General features: G+C 45.0%; 1 protein-coding gene across 1 annotated transcript in view; it reads left to right on the forward strand.

The window, feature by feature from the left end:
* LOC117366868 (collagen alpha-1(VII) chain-like) overlaps positions 1-17,782 on the forward strand; it is a 311,407-nt gene that overhangs the window by 264,652 nt on the left and 28,973 nt on the right. Inside the window, exons 75-80 of the mRNA XM_033958833.1 lie at positions 1,027-1,107; positions 3,609-3,662; positions 7,693-7,746; positions 10,178-10,240; positions 12,057-12,119; positions 13,816-13,932. Of these exons, the coding sequence (XP_033814724.1) occupies positions 1,027-1,107; positions 3,609-3,662; positions 7,693-7,746; positions 10,178-10,240; positions 12,057-12,119; positions 13,816-13,932 (432 nt within the window). The remainder of the gene's footprint in view (positions 1-1,026; positions 1,108-3,608; positions 3,663-7,692; positions 7,747-10,177; positions 10,241-12,056; positions 12,120-13,815; positions 13,933-17,782) is intronic.

The raw sequence follows: 17,782 nt of genomic DNA on the forward strand, positions 1-17,782 counted from the left end.
CTCCTTCCCCGCCACAACCCCAGGCCCTCCAAGTTCCGTCCGTGTCCTTCCTCGGCCCACCCCCCCAGTCCCAGCCCCAGCCCTTTCCCCAACCCCCCCCCCCCTTAACCTGTTTGTGCATCGGAGTGACGTCTGCACATGCGCAGATGTGACGCGATGGCATTGTGCGTGGGCGCGCGACGTCACCGCGTTGCATTCACGGATGCTGTCCCGACGTTGGAAGCTTTTCAAAACCCGGACAAAGTGCTGGGTTTTGAAAAGCCGTCTGGGGAAATCCGAACGTCTAGTAACCCTTTCCAAGCTGAAAGGAAGACATTCGATTCCTGTGGTACTGGGTGTCCTTAAAGGCCATTGAATGCATCCAGGTTATGAGAATCAGTCTAAGTCAGTGGTCTCAAACTTGCGGCCCGGGGGCCACATGCGGCCCGCCAGGTACTATTTTGAGGCCCTCAGTATGTTTATCTTAATTACAAAAGTAAAATAAAACAGTTTCTTGATCATATGTCTCTTTAGCTATAAATTACAATATTATTATTAAGATTTAGCCAAAAGGAAAGATTTATAAACTATAAAGAGTTTTACCTCATGCAAAACTGTCATTTCTTTAATAAGACATTAATCCCCTCTTCTATTAAACTGTGCTAGCAGTTTTTAGCGCAGATCCGCACTGAATGGCCTGCGTTGCTCCTGACGCTCATAGGAACTCTATGAGCCTCGGGAGCAGCGTGGGCCATTCAGCTCGGCTCCCCGTGCTAGAAACTGCTAGCGCAGTTTATTAGAAGAGGCCCTAACTATTTTTTCTGAGGCCCTCCAAGTACCTACAAATCCAAAATGTGGCCCTGCAAAGGGTTTAAGTTTGAGACCACTGGTCTAAGTCATTCCTAATTTTACCCTCTTACATCAGCTTTGTATATGGGAACAGCTTATCGTGTGAAATACCCAAGGTTGCTCCCTCTTATTTCATGGAACATGCTCCTTTTTGGGCCAGAAGGCTCAGTGTAACCTATTTTTCTTGTTCTGCTCCAGGGCATAGCTGGACTTGATGGCAAGAATGGATTCAAAGGGGTCAAAGGGGAGCGAGGCCTGCAGGGACAAAAGGGAGAAGTGGTGAGTATGGGAAGTGGGTTTTCCTGGGATTAGGACACAAAGCAAAATTTCTGGAGCCCTGTGTATATCGCACAGCAGTTCAGAAGTCCACGACAATGCAAACTGGAAGAGCCAAACGCCACAAAGTAAATCACAAAACAAACGGTGGAGATGACAAAAAAGACCAACGGAGGATGCAACAGATTCTTTATTATGGTCTTCTAAGCTCGTAACTCGACACAGCTGTGTTTCGGCTACAATGCCAGCATTAGAAATCTGAAAATCTGCTGGAGGGCACGTCTAACTTACACGGCTGAAGAAACATACTCCTACGGATTTCATCTTGCACAAATGGCCTGTCCCTTGCAACAATAGATTGCAGATCATGACTCACAACGATGGACGCTAATATGTTTGTGAAAAATGACTTCAGGTTTAAAGAGCGAATCTTGCATAAGCGCCTCTCGGACACTAACCCCCTCTTTTACTAAGGCGCGCTATGCTTTTTAGCGCATGATAAATATTATTACGCGCTAAACGCTAACGCGTGCATGTTATCCTATGGATGCGTTAGCGCACGCATTGATTTAGCGCTTGCTCAACGTGTGCTAAAACGCATAACGCACCTTATTAAAAGAGGGCCTTTGCGATATTCTGTACTCTTAGGCCAGGGGTGTCAAATACACAGTGGGCCACAATTAAAAACTTGGGCAAAGTCACGGGCCGACCTTGATATTTATTTTAAAAATGTCTACAATTGAGGGAGTAGCGAAAAATAAATAATAACGAAACCTTGCGTGCGGAAAGGTTTAAAAATGCATCAGTAAAAAGACTCCGCTGCAGAGCGTGAAAAAAAGCGTAGCTGTCCTGCATTAACAAACGTCGCAGTGTGGCAATAAGACTATAGAAAACATAAAAGCCATCGGCTAATATTTTATGGGACCTTAAGATAACTTAAAATAACTATGTGCACGTTAAAAATACAAAGGAAGAATGAAATAAAGCCATGGCGGCTCTTACCTAGTAGAGACAATCTGTAGCGCTCTGAGCTGAGCAAACCGAAAGTAGAACCGACTCGAAAAACGCTGGCAATTTAAAAGGGGAGGGGGGGGTCACATGACAAATGCCGTAGTCACAACCATAATCATAAGCAAAAAGGGGCACCAAAAAAAAAAAAAAACGCTAAAGAAATCGATGGTCACATGATGAATTAAAACCCGATTCAAAATAATAGGAACATCCCTCCCCTTTAGAACCACAGAACTCTGGAATAACCTCACATCCCCGCTCAGTTTCAAGTTCCCTCCAATCCTTCCGCAAACACCTGAAAACTTGGCTCTTTTCAAAAATCTAACACCTCCCGCTCTTTGGTTCTTTATCTTCCTAGATCCTTTCCTATAACCCTTCATTGTAGCTCCTTTTCAACCTAACCCTGTAAACCGTGCCGAGCTCTACGCTTGTGGAGATGGCGCGGTATACAAACCTAAGGTTTAGTTTAGTTTAATAATTAGATAAAAGTGAAAGGTCTAAAAACAACTGACACACATCGTGAAGATATTTTACCTGTCCTACACTGAAATATCCGGCGGGCCAGCTCTAGTAGACATTCGGTATTTTCTCGCGGGCCAAATTTAATTACACTGTGAGCCAGATGTGGCCCGCGGGCCTGAGTTTGACACCCCTGTCTTAGAACCAGATTCTACAAATGACATCTAAAGTTAGGCACCCAGAACGGCATGCTTAGCCGATCTAGGCGCATAACATAATTTTCTTAATTGGCTTAATCCAATGGTCTCAAACTCATAGCTCACGAGCAGCAAGCAGCCCGCCAGGTACTATTTGAGGCCCTCGGTATTTTGAGGCCCTCCAGAATCTGGAATGTTGCCCGCCTCACTGCTACAATCTCCCGCAAGCACTTTCCTGCGTCTGTACGCGATTGTGAGGTGGAGTGGAGAGGACAATCGTGTACAGGCGCAGGAAAGCGCTTTGCGGGAGGTCGCAGCAGTGAGGCAGGCAACATTCAAGAACGTTAGGTAACCATTGGAGGCAGTGCAGCTTGTACGTGTGTACCGTAATCTCGTGAACTGTCGCAAACTTCGGCACCTCTCCTGGCGGTGACTGCATGATGTAAGATGGCGGTTGTGTCCGGTGCTGGAACAGCAAAAGGTGCAAAAGCTGGGCCAGAGTAGGGTTGCCAGATTTCCTCTTTTAAAAAAAATGAGGACACCTGCCCCCCCCCCCCATTCCATCCCGGCCCCGCTCTGTGCCACCTCCAGCTCTGGCCCATTCCGCCCCCACACAAACCTCCTGCCTCTTTCGCCGAGGTCTGGAGGGCTTCTGCACATGCGCGGACGTCGATGCGATGAATTTCACCTTAGACAGTACATTTCGGAATTTGGGTGCCTGCCGATTCCCTTCGCCTCTCTGCCGGAAGATGGAAGCTTGTTGGGAGGGAGCTGTTCATTGCAATGCATGTCTTTGGCTAGTAGGGTTCTTACTTCAATCTCTCCTCCTTTTTCTAGGGAGAGAAAGGTGACCTTGGTCAAGACAGTGACCGTGGACAGAAGGGAGAAAAGGTACCGTACAAATGAAAAAAATAGGTTCATATAATTCAGTTTGTCCCTGATTCTATTAAAGATGCCTATGGTTAGGCGCCTAGATCGATCCGCCTGGCCTATCTAGGTGCCTAACTTAATTTTTTAAGATTGGCACTGATAATTGAAAGCACTACTGGCAAAATTTGCCAGTAGATACCTACACAACAAGTAGGCATTGCTAGGGGCGGAGTTTCTGCATGGATTGACGTAGGCGTCAAGGGTGCAGCTTGTGGGTTCATACCCATGCTGCTCCTTGTGACCCTGGGCAAGACACTTAACCCCCCTCCCCCCACCATTGCCCCAGATGCATTAGATAGATTGTGAGCCCACTGGGACAGGGAAAAATGCTTCAGTACCTGAATAAACGTAGTGGCTGTAGCTCAAGGCATCCGGAAGTGTGCAGATGTCACCATGATGATGCCACACGCATGCGTGACGTCATCATGTTGATGTCCGCACATGCCCTGAGCCCTGATGTCTGCACCGGCCCTGAGTCGCCAGTAGGGAGTGCCAGCAGGGAAGAGGGCTGGAGAGAAGGAGAGGCACTGGCACCGACTGATTGACTACAGGACGTGCCTTTTGCCGCGAGAGGCACGTCCTGTAGGCAGTCGGCCAGCGCCTCTCCTCCTCCCCAGTGTGTCGCGGCACTCCTGAAATCTACTGGTTTACATCAATGGGAAGTAGTTGCAAAAAAGAAACATTTTCTCAAAGAAATACAACCCCTTTCCTCAACTCTTCTAATTTGAACCTACATCCACTCATTCATCTACCCCTCAACAGATCCTTATCAATAAGTAAACTTTCAAGCTGGGTAGGATCAAAGAAAATACGAGAATTTATCACGGAGAATTCATGATACATTTACAGAGGAACTGTGGGAAAAAAAGTTCCTCATAACACCGTTACCCTGTCTTTCAACTTCAAAAACTCTTTCCGACGCGGCTGTGAGGATCTAGCCACATCTGGAAAAGTCCAGGCAGGGTGACCGCCCAACTGAACGTCTTTCCTCCGAAAATACAACTTCAGTATATTAATCTTTTCCCGTTCAGTCGGGAATTTGACCCGAAGGGTCGCCTCTTGTGAGGATTCCAGGAAATCGATCAGCCAGTGATTGAACCAATTTTATAAAGATACGTCAGCACATACTATATGTAGCCTTTAGAAAATGTGTGGCTTCTTGGCCATTTCACCTAGGCGCCCTGTTGTGAATTTGTTCGCTTTGTAGAAAAGTCCTACACGGTTTTTTCAGGCTGGTCTTGAAATACACCCTAGGCCAGTGGTGTCAAATTCGCGGCCCGGGAGCCACATGCGGCCCGCCAGGTACTATTTTGAGGCCCTTGGTATGTTTATCATAATCACAAAAGTAAAATAAAACCGTTTCTTGATCATATGTCTCTTTAGCTATAAATTACAATATTATTATTAAGACTTAGCCAAAAGGAAAGATTTATAAACTATAAAGAGTTTTACCTCATGCAAAATTGTTATTTCTTCAATAAGACATTAACGGTTTTTTTCTGAGGCCCTCCAAGTACCGACAAATCCAACATGTGGCCCTGCAAACAGTTTGAGTTGGAGACCACTGCCCTAGGCAGTCTGGTTGCCAGGATATTTATGTTTAAATAATTTTTATTGAGCAATGAAACAAAAAGATTCCACTCTATCAGCCAATAAACAGAGCGCAAACCAATTTTTCAGAACAAACTGCACCCTCCTCCTAGTCCCCACCCCCTCTTCCGGAGTCCCACCAGCGCCAAGCCTCAAAAGGCAAACAGTATATCAGAAAACAGGAAGATGTAAGGAAAACCATAAAAACAGCACAATCAGCAATTCAAGATCCGACTTCTAGCCCAGGATATTTATAATGAATTTAGAAACATAGAATATGACGGCAGAAAAAGGGCCTTCGGCCCAACAAGTCTGCCCACTCAAATAACCCTCCCCCCTAAGTTCTTCTTTGAAGTGAGCTCACATGTTGATCCCATTTGTTCTTAAAGTCAGTCACGTTATTGGCCTCAACTACCTGACGTGGAAGATCATTCCAACGGTCAACCACCCTTTCGGTGAAGAAGTACTTCCTAGTGTCACCATGAAATATCCCGCCCCTGATTTTTAGCGGATGCCCTCTTGTCGTCATAGGTCCTGTAAGGAAAAAGATGTCTTCTTCCACCTCAATACGGCCAGTAACGTATTTGAACATCTCTATCATGTCACTCCTCTCTCTGCGTTCCTCGAGAGAGTATAGACACAATTTACCTAGACGTTCTTCATATGGGATATCCTTGAGTCCTGAGTCCATCCTGGTGGCCAACCATTGAACTGATTCTATTCTCAGCACATCCTTCTGATAATGCGGCCTCCAAAATTGTACACAGTATTCCAGATGTGGTCTCACCATGGACCTGTATAGCGGCATTACCACTTTGGGCTTTCGGCTGACAAAACGTCTCCGGATGCAACCCAGCATCTGTCTAGCCTTGGATGAGTCTTTCTCCACTTGATTGGCTGTCTTCATATCTTCACTAATGATTACTCCCAGGTCCCGTTCTGCAACAGTTCTAGTTAAGGACTCACCATTCAGAGTGTAGGTTTTGCATGGATTTCTGCTTCCAAAGTGTATAACCTTACACTTCTTGGCATTAAAATTCAGCTCACCTTGCTTCTTTATATAGAACAATATCACTTTAAATCAACAAGTAACAGATGTTGTTTAGTGAACACTCAGACCCACAGCTGAGGTCCCAGTGAAAAAATCACGGAGCAGCTGTATGAGAGACCATCATGGTTGTTCACAGTCTCACCCACCATACAAAGACTAAATAACATGAAATAAAATAAAATAAAATAAAACAAAAACCAACTTAGCTTTGAATGATGTGGGTAATCAACATAACTGCTCCGGGATCCTTTTTTATTCTTATTACTGCATGCACATACACTACCGACCCCCCACCCTAGGTTTCACCCGCTGGCTTCTTCAGGAGGGGTGCGGCACAAAACACTCCATACTGCACACAGACAAGCTGCTGACGACCTTTGTATGGTGGGTGAGACTGTGAACAACTGTGATGGTCTCTCATACAGCTGCTCCGTGATTTTTTCACTGGGACCTCAGCTGTGGGTCTGAGTGTTCACTAAACAACATCTGTTACTTGTTGATTTAAAGTGATATTGTTCTATATAAAGAAGCAAGGTGATCAGTGAAAGTGTTTATTAATCTTTATCACCTTGGATAAGTGAGTTCCCTTGTAGTTTTAAGATTAAAATTCAGCTGCCAAATAGTAGATCAGTGCTCCAATAAAAGTAAGTCCTGTGTCATAGTGTCAGGCACGGTACCTCCGCCCACTATGTTGCATAATTTAGCATCATCGGCAAATAATTCAATTTTACCCCGAAGTCCCTGAGGCAGATCTTGTATGAAGATATTAAATAGGATTGGACCCAGGACCGAGCCCTGCGATACTCCACTGTGCACTTCCGACTTTTCAGAGGGAGTACCGTTTACCACCACCCTTTGATGTCTGCCACTGAGCCAGTCTTTAACCCATGCAGTTAATATTTCTCCTAGCCCCAACGAACTCATCTTGTTCAAAAGTCTACGGTGTGGGACGCTCTCAAAAGCCTTACTGAAGTCCAGATACACTACATCTAGGGACTCTCCCTTATCTAGTTTTTTTTGTTACCCAGTCAAAGAAGCTGATCAGGTTGGATTGGCAGGATCTCCCCCTTGTAAATCCATGCTGGTGGGGGTCCCTCAATCTCTCATCGTCCAGAACCGTATCTAATTGGTGTTTAATCAATGTTTCCATAAGTTTACACACATACAATGAAGGCAGCGCAAGGAGGTCTTTCTCGTGCAGATTATGTGTGCCCCACAGCTTTGGTACATCCAGCTTAGAGTTCCTCCTTTCACTATTTGTTGCTAACTTTCATAAAGCCTTGGCGCTGCTCAGTGCATTGCATGGTCTTTGACTCCTGTGATTCTAAAAAGTGCTGGTTCATTCCCTAGGGCTTTCGTGGATTTCCTGGGAGAACTGGAGCACCTGGTGTTGAAGGAGTCCAGGTGAGTCTAAGGCTGCAGCATACCAGTGACACCAAAATATCTGGTCTAGGGGTTTAAGAGCATAGGTGCCGGCTTTTCAAAAGGATAGGAGGTGCTGAATGCAATGGAAATTACCCCTCCCTGGGCATGATCAAAGAATTTGCTCAATATTTGGGGTGCTCAAGCACCCACAGAGCTGGCACGTGTGTTTAAGCGGGTAATTCTAGAAAGTAATGCACATATATGTTTAGAGTACCAACCAATGCACATGTCTGGGAGCGCAGATGCACACAGATGCCAGATATCTGCCTGTGCATGTTTTCGATAGTGTGTAATATGCAGGTGGGCAACCAAAACAAAGAAATTGACCCTGAGAGATCCAAAGAGATAAAAATCCAAGAGAAACCAAAAGACACTGTGGAGTAACGATGTTCCTGAAATGGACTTTATTGAAAATTTAAAAGTTCCAAAAATCAGCGTAAACAATCCACATAAAAATTGTTCTTTTGGATTGTTTATTCCACGTATCTACTACCTTAGGACTATCAGGGACCCCTGAAGAAGACTATCTTGTTGAAACATGGACTGTGTTGGGTCCTACACTCTCAGTGGACTAGGCCCTTAAGGTTTTTATGTGGATCATTTTACTTTTATGTGGATTGTTTACGTTGATTTTTGGAACTTTTAAATTTTCAATAAAGTCCATTTCAGGAACATCGTTACTCCACAGTGTCTTTTGTATGCATGTGGGCATACACATGGGCAGAATGTAGGCTTAGTACAAGGTTACTTACGTTGAATACTATAAGATACACACAAATCTCAGGAAAAATTTGAACTGGCTACCGATTGAGCAAAGAATTCAGTTCAAAGTGTTATCGTTGGTACTAGAGAATGACACGGTGACAAAATTCATCACCGTTCCCGTCCCCGCGGATAACCGCGGGAAACCATCTTCATGTCCTATTCTTTAAGGAGAGAGGGAAGAATCAGAGTATGAATGGCCACAACCACTGACCCGCAAGCTTTGCTTTGAAGAAGGACCGAGGTTGAAACAGACACTACAGAATGACAGTCTCTGGTATCCAGAGCAGATATTGTGATGTCATAATGCCTCATTCCACCAGTGCCTAAGAGCCAATCACATCAGTGATGTCACAATGGCTTCATTATCCTTGGCTCACATAAGAATCAGAGTATGAATGGCCACAGCCACTGACCCGCAAGCTTTGCTTTGAAGAAGGACCGAGGTTGAAATAGACACTAGAAAATGACATGGGATTATTTCCCGCGGTTATCTGCGGGGACGGGAACGGTGATGAATTTTGTCACCGTGTCATTCTCTAGTTAGTACATCAGATTGTATATCAAACTGCATCATATTGGTTTCAGCTCCTCTGGGAGGTTTATAAACCTCCTAGCATTGCGTTCTGAGGGGGGCATGAAACTGGTAGCATTGACAATTGACAATGTAAGATATGTGGCAACTCAACATCAAATGCTTTCTATTGCTGGGATGTAATATTGGAATAAGCTTATTGGCCAAATAAGATTATGTGAAGATCATTATAGCTTTAAGAAGATGTTGCAAACCAAGCTGTTTATAGATGCATACTTCTGATTTGTCGTTCCTGAAAATGTTTAGGTATTTTGGTAACATGTAAGCTTACATATTATTGAAGAATCTGTAGGTTGCATTTCTTATGTGTTTTGATATTGTTTTTAAGATATATATTGTTATTTGTTTTTGCCTTATGCATGTTTATAAGGAAACCGCTGCAACTTTAGGCAGTAAACAAAGTTTTTAAAATAAATAAATTACATACACACTTATATACTGACCAGACACTATCCAGTCCTATTTGGCCAGCTAGGAATGGCTCCTGGCCACTAAAAAGCAGCAGGAGCGAGCCAGCTATCTCCCGCTGAATACCTGTTTCTCAGATTGGCCAGTAATTGGCTATGTCACACACCATGCTAGATTTAGACTTGGTGAGGCCCTAAGCTATGTAAAGCTTGGAAGTCCCTTGTTAATAAGTTACACCGGTGGTTCCCAACCTTATCCTGGAGGACCACCAGGCCAATCAGGTTTTCAGGCTAGCCCTAATGAATATGCATGAGAGAGATTTGCATATAATGGAAGTGAGAGGCATGCAAATCTGCTCCATGCATATTCATTAGGGCTAGCCTGAAAACCCAATTGGCCTGGTGGTCCTCCAGGACAGGGTTGGGAACCACTGAGTTACCCCATCTCGTATACTCTAGATACAATACGTAAATGGGATTTTTAAAAATGGCTGCCTTCTTTTAGGACCTCAGACAAAATAGTGAACTCAGTTGTTAAACTTTCTGCCGCAGACAGATTTTATTTGAAGACAAGGTTGCCTTTGTTATGGTTACATGTATTCTCACAATATCTTAAATGCGTCCTCTTCACTAATTTTGCATCTAGGGGAATATCGGTGGTCCTGGAAAACTGGGAGTGCCTGGAACAGATGGACTGGAAGGGCCAATGGTTAGTGGCAATGAACGCATCAAAACTAATAAAAATGTTACTAAATTTATTTATTTCACATATTTGTTATCCGTCTAAAAATCTAGGCGGCTTACAATAAAAACATCCAAAATCATTAAACAAATATTTACAAAAAAATCATCATTTATATCAATGCAACAGACAAAAGATTTTTGAGATCAGCATAATACAAAAATCTTCCAAAATACATAAGAACATAAGAATAGCCTTACTGAATCAGTCCAATGGTCCATCTAGCCCAGGGGTCTCAAAGTCCCTCCTTGAGGGCTTGCAATCCAGTCGGGTTTTCAGGATTTCCCCAATGAATATGCATGAGATCTATGTGCATGCACTGCTTTCAATGCATATTCATTGGGGAAATCCTGAAAACCCGACTGGATTGCGGCCCTCAAGGAGGGACTTTGAGATCCCTGATCTAGCCCAATAGCCCATCCTCACGGTGGCCAATCCAGGTCCCTAGTACCTGGCCAAAACCCAAAGAGTAGCTGCATTCCATACAGAATCCCAAAGAATAGCAAGATTCCGGAATCCCAGAGAGTAACAAAATTCTGGAATCTCAGAGTACCAACATTCCCCTATAACAGTTCCAGCTCAGCTGTCTGTGGCCAATTTGCTAAGAATGCTGCTTGGACATGCCAAGAACTTGTTTTGTAAAACTTATCAGAAAATCAAAAAATTCATAGAAACCACTTATCTTAGTGGCACAATAACTGACTCTGATGGATCCGTCGGATCCGTTTCGTTAGTACTTCTTCAGAGAATCAGTTAGAAAAGCCATAGTGCTGACTGAGCCATGAAGGTAGCTTTCCTGAAAACAGTTAAATGGTCTGCATCAGGCCTGAATAATGGCATATCGGAAATACCCCTCATGGTCAGCATAATACTTACGAAACACCTAATAAGCACACATCAGAAAATTCAGATAAGAACATAAGAACATAAGCATTGCCTCTGCCGAGTCAGACCATAGGTCCATCACGCCCAGCAGTCCGCTCCCGCGGCGGCCCCCAGGTCAAGGACCTGTAGTGATCTATTACTCAAGGGCGTTTTGTATTGTATAGTAACCCTCTAATTATACCCCTGGATCCCCTTTCCCTTCAGGAACTCGTCCAATCCCTTTTTGAAACCCAAAATCGTACTCTGCTCAACCACCTCCTCTGGAAGCGCATTCCAGGTGTCCACCACCCTCTGGGTGAAGAAGAACTTCCTAGCATTTGTTCTAAATCTATCTCCCCTCAATTTTTTTGAGTGCCCTGTAGTTTTTGTTGCCCCCGCCAGTCTGAAGAATCTGTCTCTCTCTAACGCAGATATGATGCTAATTCTTTTCTACAGTACAGCTTATCATATAGCTCAGGGGCCAAGAGCAGATATTGGATGGGGACAAGAAATTAGGGTTACCATATGGCTCCAGAACAAGGACAACAGATTGAGACATCCGGGTCTTACTTCCATTGCTTTCAATGGAAATAAAACCCAGGTGTCTCTATCTGTCCTCCTTACCTCCGTGGCTTTTAATGGAAGTAAAGCCCGGATGTCTCAATCTGTCCTCCTTTTTCTGGAACCATAGGGCAACCCTAAACAAGATGAGTGGTACAGGGTCTATTGGGATAAACAGACGGGAGGCTAAATCTGTGTCATGTATATTCTTTGGGACATCTTGAAAACCCAGGGGGCTGGGTGTGTCCGAGGACCGGGGTGAAAACCACTGCAGTTGACAAATAGTTAACATTTTACTCAAATTTGTATTTCCATTGTTAATGTGATTTTTTTTTTTTTTTTTTGGAACAACCTTTAGGGCATGCGGGGAGAGACAGGCGCAACAGGGCCCAAGGGAGTTCCAGGAGAAAAAGGAGAAAAGGTTAGTGCTCTGAAAATAGCATTGAAATAGGCATGGCATAATGAAACATCCATCATGCGGTGTTAACCAGATTATACACTTCCTGGGACATATACCCTTTTCATATTGGAAATGTCATTTATCTTGAGTCCTTAACACTGACGAAGAAGCCGGAAAGGAGGTGCTTTGGTTTGTAATGGCACATTTTGCAGCTACAGACTTTTAACCCTCTGAAGTAAAAAGCCTCACAGTCTTTCAGTCGGTACACCGACCGATGAGCGCAGGACAATTATGCTCCGACAAATGCAGGCCGACATCTGCGCGCAGGACCGTTGCGGCCCATGAATCTGGAAGGTCCTGATGTGCTGAGACTCCTCAGGCCCCGTCCCTTGGGAGGGGCTTGAGGCGCCTCAAGCCCCTCCCAAGGGACGGGGCCTGAGGAGTCTCAGCAAATCAGGGCCTTCGTGTTAGGGTAAGGTTTATATCATGATTAGGGCTCCCATAATCATGATATAAACCTTACCCTAACACTAGATAGCAAGTGAATATTTAAAGTGTAGTGGGGGGGGTTCCCCCCACCTCTCAAAAAAAGAGGGTTCCCCCCTACCCCTCAAAAAAAGAGGGTTACTTTGTAACCCTCAAAAAGACAAAATAGTATCCACCGCTACAGTTGTCCATGCACGCACTTGTCCCTGTGTGCAGTTGTCGGGGCGCAATTGTCCTGCGCGCATTTGACCGGGTCACTCAGTTCTGAGCTTGTTTTGGGGTTTAAGTTTGAGTCTCCTGTCTGACAAGGCCAACAAGTGACATAAGAATTGCCACACTGGGACAGATCCAAGGTCCTTCAAGCCCAGTATCCTGTTTCCAACAGTGGCCAACCCAGGTCCCAAGAACCTGGTAGAAACCAAAGAGTAGCAACATTCCAGAGCTGAGATTGTGATGTCATAATGCCTCATTCCACCAATGCCTAAGAGCCAACCTCACCAGTGATGTCACAATGGCATGATTGTCCTATACTTGGTTCACATAAGAATATAAGAATTGCCATACTTGAACAAGACTGAAGGTCCTTCAAGCCCAGTATCCTGTTTCCAACAGTGGCCAACCTAGATCCCAAGAACCTGGTAGAAACCAAAGAGTAGCAACATTCTAGAGCTGAGATTGTGATGTCATAATGCCTCATTCCACCAATGCCTAAGAGCCAACCTCACCAGTGATGTCACAATGGCTTGATTATCCTATACCTGGTTCACATAAGAACATAAGCGTTGCCATACTGGGACAGACTGAAGGTCCAACAAGCCCAGTATCCTGTTTCCAACAGTGGCCAACCCGGGTCCCAAGTACCTAGCTAGATCCCAAGTAGCAAATTCTATGCTGCTTATGCTAGGAAAAAGCAGTGGATGTCCTCATGCCATCTCAGTAATGGCCTATGGATTTCTCTCCCCCTCCCCCTTTTCCTGAGGAGGAAAGAAAGACAGCTAGTGCCTCTCTGGCAAGCTCTTGCAGCCAAAGGAGAGCCTGATAACTAGGCCAATTCTCTAGGCAAGTGAGGACATAGGGGGCCCAGACATGCCACCTGGAATGAAGCTGTTCAGAAAGGGAGAAGAAGGGGGACAGAGGGACAATTTTTTTCAAATGTGTTTTCTAAAGTCATTTGAGATTAATCTTTGTATCAGATAACACTCTAATACTGTGCACTATGTGAAATTTTCAGGGCTATAAGGGGTTTCCTGGTCTGGCTGGTTTTAAAGGACCTGTAGGATTACTTGGAAAGGTGGGTGCGCCAGGACCACCAGGCCCTCAAGGACCAAGGGGTGATCCAGGACCACAGGTAAGATGGATACCTAGGGTTACACTATTTGGAGCCTCACAAACCCGGACACATGGCCCCGCCCTGTTCTGCCTCATTCCCGCCCTGTTCTGCCTCATTCCCGCCCTGTTCTGCCTCATTCCCTCCTTGTTCCGCTTCCATCCCTGCCCAGTTATACTTCAAGTCCTGTTCTATTTCGCCCCCCAGCCCCGTCCCTCCAAAACCTCATCTTCTTCCCCGACGAGCTCCAGCTGCATCTGGAGGGCCTCACTGAGCACGTGTGGATGTGTGCGACATCATCCACGCACGTTCGGAGGCCGTCCAGATGCAGCCAGAGCTCGTCGAGGCTTTTCATAACCCGGACAAAGTGCTGGGCTGTGGAAAGTCCGTCTGGGAGCCTGGACAGTCCTCTATAAAGAGGACACGTCCAGGTTTTCCCGGACATCTGGTAATCCTATGGATACCTAATACTTCCAACCCCCTACCCCCACCCCCAACCGTCAAGCAAGGTGGGGGGGGTATCATGAAGTGGGGCTGCTTTGCTAGGGTTATCAGATGTCCAGATTTCCCCGGATAATGTCCTCCTTTTGGGGACAAGTCCGGGGGGGGGTCTGGACAACTTTTCAAAACCCAGCACTTTGTCCGGGCTTTGAAAAGCTTTCCTTCGGGCAGGAACGCATGTGATGTCATTGCATTGCATCCGCGGATGTCCTGCCCGATGAGAGCAGGCAGTGGGGGGCGGGGCTGGGGTGGGATTGGAGGCGTGGGTGGGGCGTGATCGGGGGGGGGCATGATGGGGCGGAACCAGAGCGGCAATGGGGGGGCATGGGGGCAGGTCTAAGGGGTCTAGATTTTCCAGATGGAAAATCTGGTAACCCTATATTGGGTGCCTCCGAGATATGCCAGTGGCAGACCAGGAGACAAGGGGGGTAGAAGAGGAAGGATTGGAGTTGACGATCTGGACCGATGAGGGTGCAATCTGCAGAGCTTGGCATTTATCAATGTAGTAACTGATGTCTGGATAAAGTATTGTTTATTTGTTCTTAGTTTAGGGTAGAAAATACAATGATCTTAAAGATGGGGGTTGATTGGAGCAAGTGTGTAATTGCACAGTTGTGAACTTGTGTTGATGGCCAGGATGGAAAAGTGAACTGATAAGAGACAGGGATGTTATTCCGATGTGGCTGTGGAACAGAAATGCATGTCCTCATTTTTTTTTTTTTATCAGGTTGACTGTATTGTGGGATTCTGTTTTGTAGGCGTTAATAATTGGTAATAAATAATTATAATCAAACCAAATTATCCCTATTGAAATAATCGAGATAGATAGGCTTCAGGAAAATTATACGTTATTTATTTAATATTAGATTAAATTAAGGGGTCCTTTTACTAAGGTTTGTCCTAAATGCTAATGTGTGGCAATGTGTCGATGGGATATAATGGACGCGTTAGCATGCGTGAGCATTTAGCGTGCGCTAAGACGCAGTAGCACGCCTTAGTAAAAGGACCCCTTAATGTAATTTAAGGCGAGGCGGGCCGGCCTAGCGGATGCTGGACAGTGAGCAGGTAAGGGAGAAGGGGTACTACTGGACAGGGGGAGATAAAACAAATGGAGAAGGGAAGACAGACAGAGGGCAGAGAGGAAAAAAGACAGACAGACGGGGCAGAGAGAAAAAAAGACAGACAGACAGGAGGCAGAGAGAAAAAAAGACAGACAGACAGGGGGCAGAGAGAAAAAATGCCTAAGTCTGCACATCTATTCTAGCACTCGTTAATGTAACGGGCTAAAAAACTAGTTAATAATAAACTTTATTCTTGCATATCACCATACCGTTTAGTTCTAGGCAGTTCACATTCAAGAGAGACTGAACAGTTCAATGACAATACATTCTTAGAGAATACAGAGTAAAATTGACGTTTAATTTACAAATTTTTCAAAAAGATACGTTTTCATAGTTTTTCGAAAGGTGCAATAAGACTGAGTCTGGGAAATTATTGTATTTAACCAATTGTTCAATTTTCCTGCCCAAAATGCAAATGTTTTATGAAAAAATCTTTTATAACGGCAATGTTGTAGCGTAGGATAGGCAAAGAAACTGATTCTTCGAGCAGACTTTTTTATCCCATATAGTTCAAACTGTGAAGATAGGTACGCTGGAGCCAAGCCGAACAACGTTTAGAAGCAAATACAAGCAATTTAAATAGCACCCTAGCTTTGAAAGGCAACCAGTGTAGCTGCTGATAATATGGGCTAATAGGATCATATTTTTTCAGCCCATAAATCAGACGAACTGCCGTATTTTGAATTATTGTTAGCCTTTCCAGGGTTTTTTTTTTGTTAGCTCTTAGATATACAGTACTCCCCCGATATTCGTGGGGGTTCCATTCTAGGAACCCCTGCGAATCTTGAAAAACCGCAAATACGTTTTTTAGTGGGGGAGACAGGAGAGGGCAGCCGGAGAGGCAGGAGAGAGCAGCCGGAGCGCCGGCGAGTGAAGGAAATCACTCGCGGTATGCTCCGACCGCCTCTTCCTGTACTAAAGTTGGCCTTTGACACGCACCTCCTGATTGGTGAGGCCCGACTTTAGTGCAGGAAGAGGCGGTCGGAGCGTACCGCGAGTGATTCCCTTCACTCGCCGACGCTCCGGCTGTTCTCTCCTGCCTGGTCATTCGCGATCGGAAAATACCGCAAATGACCGGGACTGTGAATCACCGTCCACGAATGACCGGGGGAGCACCGTATTATATTGCAATAATCAAGTATAGATAGGGTAGAAGATTGCACCAACAGTCTAAAAGATTGGCGTCAAAATATTTGTTGATAGCTAAATTGTTGACTACTTCTTTCTAAAATCAGATGTTGCCAGTTGGCACAGAGTTTGCTCATTTTATCGCTAATGGTTTCATCATGGCTTTCCGTCTGTGGACAGGGTTTCCAATAGATTTATGACTGAATCTGTTCATGATCTGCAGTTTGGCAGTTCTAATATAGTGACTGATGTCTAGACGATGTTTGTTTCTACTTAGCCTTTAGTAGGAAATGAGATGAGGAATCACACACTGGCTGATAGATATGACATGGAAATTTGGCTCATCAGTAGGGGTTACCAGATGTTTCTGGATCATCGGGGACTGGCTGAACCAATTCTGTTGGTTGTTGTTATTTTTGATTTGGGCCTTTTTTCTTCTTCTTCTTCTTCTTTTAATCAATCTTATCATATAAGATAGTGTTGTATTTTTTTCTCGAAGAGAGAAGGGAACAGTGTGAGTAGGTCGTCCCTCTCCTGATTCTGGATCCCCTCTCTTTCCACTCTCCCTTTTACAACCATTCTTCAACTCTCCCTATCTTCTGCTCTGTGTCCTATCCCTCTATCCTTCCCCCTTAGAGCTACAGCCTCAGCACCCTGAGGTTGTGGTTTCAAACCCGGCGCTACTAACCGTGATTCTGGGCAAGTCACTCAATCCTCCACTGCCCCAGGTACATTAGATAGATTGTGAGCCCACCAACACAGATAGGGGAAATGCTTGAAGCACCTGCATGTAAACCACTTTGAATATGGTTGTAGAACTACAAAAAGGCGGTATACAAGTCCCAATCCCTTTCCCTGATGTCATAATGACTCATTCCACCAATAAGAGCCAACCTCATCAGTGATGTCACAATGGCTTCACTGTTCTATACTTGGCTCCCTTCTGATATTATTGGAGGAGAGTGTGCCCAGTTGTTGGAGCTTTAGCCTCAGCACCCTGAGGTTGTGGGTTCAAATCCTAAACTGCTCCTTGTGACCCTGGGCAAGTCACTTAATCCTCCACTGCCCCGGGTACATTAGATAGATTGTGAGCCCACCAGGACAAATAGGGAAAATGCTTG

Source organism: Geotrypetes seraphini, chromosome 9, assembly GCF_902459505.1.
Source record: "Geotrypetes seraphini chromosome 9, aGeoSer1.1, whole genome shotgun sequence".
Lineage (NCBI taxonomy): Eukaryota > Metazoa > Chordata > Amphibia > Gymnophiona > Dermophiidae > Geotrypetes > Geotrypetes seraphini.